Source organism: Uloborus diversus, chromosome 4 (assembly GCF_026930045.1).
Source record: "Uloborus diversus isolate 005 chromosome 4, Udiv.v.3.1, whole genome shotgun sequence".
Classification (NCBI taxonomy): Eukaryota; Metazoa; Arthropoda; class Arachnida; order Araneae; family Uloboridae; genus Uloborus; species Uloborus diversus.
The window spans coordinates 149,878,925-149,884,924 of NC_072734.1; the positions used below are offsets into that span (position 1 = coordinate 149,878,925).

General features: G+C 31.6%; 1 protein-coding gene across 1 annotated transcript in view; it reads left to right on the forward strand.

Moving 5' to 3' along the window:
- Positions 1-4,615, forward strand: part of LOC129220915 (pachytene checkpoint protein 2 homolog) — a 28,673-nt gene extending 24,058 nt beyond the window's left edge. Inside the window, exons 6-7 of the mRNA XM_054855350.1 lie at positions 3,112-3,198; positions 4,598-4,615. Of these exons, the coding sequence (XP_054711325.1) occupies positions 3,112-3,198; positions 4,598-4,615 (105 nt within the window). The remainder of the gene's footprint in view (positions 1-3,111; positions 3,199-4,597) is intronic.
- The last annotated feature ends 1,385 nt before the right edge of the window (positions 4,616-6,000 follow it).

Sequence of the window (6,000 nt, forward strand, 5' to 3'; positions counted from 1 at the left end):
GCCAAGGAGGAGTTGCACGTCGTCTGATAATCGTAAAAGTTCTTAAATAAATATATACAGTGGCTCCCAAAAGTCTTTTTTAACTTTAAATCTCTGATCACGGTTCGTCAACTTTGCCGGTTGACCTTTTCTTCCCTTGTTTTCGGTCCGATTCTTTTCTTTAAAGCATTTTATCAAGCACCTTACTATAGAATGGAATAAATTAACTAATTTAAAGACATTTCAAACCAATTTACCGCTACCGCGAGGAAAAAATTCAAATTTCGAATGGTGTTTGTTGTTTTTCACGAATACCAGCCATTTTAAAGTAATAAGCACAATATTAATTAATAAATAAACAAAAATTAAAGCCAAATGACTTATAAGGGTCAACACAATGCAAAAATGTTGATAAAACAGCAAATGATAATTTCAATCATGAATTTATTCGATAATATTTGAGTGTACGATGACTTTTGTGACGAGTTATTTCTCTGTCTCTTCGTTTTGTCACCCATTTCAAAAAGAAGATCCGTCAATATTTTGAAAAAACTACTGGGTTGTATTTAGAATGACATAGGAAGGATGTGATAAAATATTGGACTTCATATTCGAATTTAATTTCGCGTTATTTTGATTTTACTAAAAAATTTCAAAGTGTACGAACACTTTTGGGAGCCACTGTAGATTAGATCGATTGAAGATCAATTTGAAACAAATAGGTAAGAAGTAAAGGTAATATCTTTATTTCTAATTCTAAAGAAGTAAAGATATTATCTTTACTTCTAATTCGTTTTAAATTGATATTGATATTATTTATTTAGATTGTAAAAATTATTACAAGATAGTATATGCACCCACGCGTTCTGTGGATGTATTCGCAGCTGTGCGGATACATTCGTTGCGGGCATGTGCACGTTGCGATAATCGTTTAAATTCTTACTGCTTACTTCTAATCTGTTTTAAACTGATATTATTTAAATAATTTGTAAAAGTTATAAATAGATAATACATACGCAACCGCGTAAGGTGGATACATTCGCAGCTGTGCGGATACATTCGCTGTGGGGACGCTCATCTCACGATAATCGTTGAAGTTCTTACTTTTCACTTTTAATTTCTTTTAATCTGATATTATTTATTTTTTTGTGGTACGCGCTTGTGTGCCAATACGCAAGCGCGTAAGGCGGGTGAATATATACTATCTATTCACTGCTGTGTGGATACATTCGTTGCGACCACTCGCATATCGCAACAATCATTCAAGTTCTCCTTCTTTACTTCTAATTTGTTTAAAATTAATATTGCTTATGTAAAACGTAGTAGTCATAGCTAGATAATATAGATGGGCGCAGATACATTCGCTGCTGTAAGAAAATATTTGCTGCTTTGTGGATATATTCATTGCGGACATGCGCATCTCGCCATAATTGCCAGTAATGTTCTAGTTTTCCACCTGTCTTTTTTTTTTCCTTCTGTTGAAAAATTACTAAAATGTTAATCCTCCCTTTTCTGTTATGCATCAAGTGGTGACAACTGAGCAATTCTTTTCACGTGGCTTTGTATTTCCTTTCTTCCTTTTTTTACGTGCTCATATCAAATCACAAAATTAGCTCTGTCGCTTTAAAGCTTATCATATGGGGCCAGCATGCAGCGAACTACTATTTTTTCCTTCTATCTCAGAAATTTGGGTACCCTATTGATTTCTTGACGCATGCAAAAATTTACGCATGCAAAGATATCTGCTAAAAGCTAAAAGAAGCTTAGTTTTAAGACTTTTAAATTTAGCTTAGGTCTTTGCATCCATAGGCTCACATAATTTGCATGAAAATTAATTCCTTGTAACCTCAAAGCATATACCTGCAAGTATTTATTTCTTTTGATTAAAAATGTTTTTTCTTTTTTTTTTACCCTCCCCCCCTTTTTTTTTAACGTGATCGACAATGATTAGCTTGCATATACTTTTGAGTTGCGTGCACAGATACTTTATATTTTTATCTGATTTATGGCAATCATAAGGCTTCTCTCTCAAAGAAAGAGAACAGAAATAAGAGAAAAGAATTTAATAAATAAAACTGATATTTTTGCTTCAGGTCTCAATATTTTTCACTCCGCAAAATTTAGATCTATTTTGAAATTTATAATAATATTCATGAGCTTTAAAGCAAAATGTTTGGTTCTTTAATTGAATTGCACAACTTCTATCTTGTATAAGTAAAATAAATTTTATTTAACCATGTCAACAATGAATAGGTGCTCCTCCCAGTGTGGCATTCAGTGTTTCAGTTTTCAATCCTTTTGCTTTTTATGTATATTTCAATTATTTTGAAAATTGAGTCATTTTGATACATACTTTTGGTATATGTTAACTAAATCAATGTATTTTTTTATTGTGATTATTTGTTAACTTTATAATTTAGTTATTATAAAATAATTCTAGTTATTAATTTTTAGAAAAAAAACATACATAAAGGAAAAATAACTTTACTGCTTAATTTCTCAATTACTTTAAAAAGTTTGGTGTAGTTTTGATATTTCCTTGTCTCAAGAAAGATATTTCTTTGTTAGAAAGGGTTCAAAGAAGGGCTAGTAAACTAGTAAGGGTACTTCTGGACTTAGATTATGATGCCAGACTTAAATATCTTAATATGTATAGCCTGGAGCGAAGGAGAGTCGGTGGGGACATAATTCAGTTGTTTAATTTATCAAAATGAAAGATGTTAATGGGTTAAATTTTTGCACAGATAGCAGAACAAGGGGTCATTGTTTTAAGCTTTTAAAATCTCGGCTAATTTCGAAATTAAGAAAAAATTTTACTTTAGTAGGGTTGTGTGTGTGTGGGTACTTGAAGCAGCTTATTGAAAGAGGCTGTAATGAGTTAGGGGGGTGGATAGCTTTAAGAAGGCCATTGATCTTCATTGGGGACTAATAAACATAAGTATTAAAATCAGATTTGTTTTTTTTTCCCACTTTGATGTTTACTGTATTTAAACTAGTTTTAATGCATCCATATAATGGTTTATTTAATGAAAATTTGTTGTCTGATGTGAAATTCATTGAAAAGATAGCTGGAAATAGAATAATGCTTAACTTCAGCCAATTAATAGTTGCATTGTTAACTTTTTATTTTAGAGTGGAAAACTTGTTACAAGGATGTTTAATGGTATAATGAACATGTTGGAAGATCCAGAAGTGCTGGTTATTGTCCTTTTAGATGAGGTATTTCAAATTGCTTTAATTTTACTGAATGCAAAAAACAAAATCATTTTTTACTAAGTGTGTACAGCTCCTCTTACATGAGGCATCCTCTTACGTGAGGGATGCGTTCCATGACCCCTTGTGCAAAACTTCACGTTTGGGAAACAGTTATGTATACATTTTTTTAAAAACATACCCTATTATACGCGATTATTTTGGACATTTAAAAACACCTCTGAAACTGTTGTAACCGGTTTCTGAAATGTATGTTACCAGATCTGAATGTTTACTGTATTTAAAAGAAATCCTGATGTTGAACATGAAATACTGCTTTGATGTACATAATCAATGGGAGAGAGAGGCATAAAATGATACAGTACCATGCCTATAGCATTTATCATTAATAAAATGCAGTACTGTACAGTAGGTACCGTTATTATTTTCAACGCACTTTTTAGTGAACAAGCATGTCGAAAATCTTGTACCTTTTCAAATGGTTGCCTAAAGCTTTCTCTTTTTCTTTCCATATACATACTTTAGACAAAGAGCATGCTTCGGTGAAATTATATTTCATCAATTCATATCTAGAATTAAATTATATAAAGTAATGATACAGAGTGGTTATTTGTTGACACAAACAAAGCAATGTTTGGATTAGTACTGTTGGTGGAACTTGCACTTTCAGTGATGCTAAAGAGAAAGTCCATCCACGAAACTAATATTTAGTAGCCAATGATAAAGCGATTCTTAAGCTCTGTGATTCCTTTCCGAAAATGCTTTTTGGGGATGAGGAATTTGCATCAACTCTAAAATTTGTTTCTTATGAAAATCCCTGTTATATAGCCATTTCAAGTAGGTCGAATTGTACTGTAGGTTGACTCGGCTGTAGTTATCTTACTCAATCCATTGTTGTCCATGTGTCATTTGTATGTACTAGGGATGTGTCATTCACGAATAAACGGGTCCCCCTCCTTAAAATGAACGGTGCACTATGATTTCATAAAAATGAACGATCGTTCTTTTGTACGATGGTATTTACGGTACAGATGTGATATACCCCCCCATTTGGCGACATCCGATTTTTTGCACAAAATTGAAATATTTTTCTCGCCAATAAGACGATAACTTTTTAAGCATGGCATCCCTGGCGAAATTAACCCGTGTTTCACAACCCGAAGGCAATCTTGTTCAAACTTGTTTACTTGGGTTGTTTACTCGGTTTTACGCAGGAGAGATAGGTGTTGTTTCGTGCAATATACCTTACAGGAAAGCTTATATTGTGTTAGTGTACAGTAGTTGTGTTTTGAAGTAAAAACATTAGAAAAATGCCAGTTTCTTCAAACTTGAACGTTAATTAAAAGTTAACTCCAACGTGGTGTGTATCTGTAACGTGCTATTGTCATATAATATATTGTTTTAGACTGAGTGTGAGGATTAATACCATAAAAAGATAAGTTCTTTATTTTAGAATTAAAAAAAAACTCTCACTTTTGAAATTCTTTGTTTTTACAAATCCTTGAGGGGTTCTTGTAGTTTTTAAATTAATTTTTGCTGTATGTAAATGAATTTTACAAAAATAGTACGGTTATTTTGTTCTAAAAGTTAATTCTTATCGATGCCACAAATTATTTAGACATTCTATGAACGTGCCTCCTTTAGGTACTAAATTTCTGAAAATAAGCTGACAGCATTTTATAAAAATATAAAGGTGTTATTTAATGTAAAATATAATAGGTATTTTGAAAGCATGTCTGGATAGCAAATAAATGTATGGTATTTTTATATTGTTTATGTTTAGGATGGTTCTGTTGAGACATTTTTACTTTTCATACATCATACATTTGAGTAACTAAGCGCTTTTTTGGCTGAAATAGTTATTGATTTTGGGGATGATTTCCGCTTGAAACATCGCAATTTGAATCGCTTTGCTCTTTTTTAGCAGAGTATGAGAAAAGTTTTTGTTCGAAGAAATGCATGTTGGAAAATAGCTTTTATTTCTATTGGTACATATTTCATTGGTGAGCTGTTATAGTAATTTGTCAATTTAAGCATTTTAAATACTTTCTAGTAATTGTTCTTTGTGTACAGAAACTTTCTAGTTTCTGGTATTTTTGAAGCGTATATTCGTGATGTTTTTTGTTGTTGTTTTATGTTGTTTTTATATATATTGTGTTCTGAAGTGCTTTGATCATGTTTTTTTATCTGATTTTTTCCTGCTGGCGCTAAAAAAGCATTGCTAAGAACGATGTATGACATATGTCGTCATACATCGTTTTCTTGACGACGCTTTCTTGGCGCCAACAGGAAAAAGTCGCCAAGGGTGGGGTATATCACATCAGTTCGTATTTACTTTATAGTTCTCTCTCACATATTTTAAATTTTTGATTAAATTTTTGTAATGGTCTTTTGATATAACTTTTATTTTATACCCATTCAAAATAGTTTTTTGTGTTTATTTCATTTGCGACAAATACTTGGAAATAAAATATTTCTATTTAGAAATAAGGTAAAGACACCAGTAGTGGCCAGTGCTTCAGAGTGCTTCAATAGTAGCCACTTCAAGGTTTGCGTTCGAAAAAATAGGATTCCAGGTTTGATGTCCTTTTAAATCCATTGGAAGACCTGGAATCCTATTTCTTCAAATATAAACCTAGAAGTGGCCCTTATTGGTATGTTTATCTCAATGCACTATTTTATACAAGTTTATTTTTTGTTTTTCTATAACACTGAAAATGTTTTATGGGACAGTATTCAGTGATTTTTTTTAAAGAAATTTCCTGACTTCACGTCTACTTAATTATTTTTTTAAATTAAATAAGATTT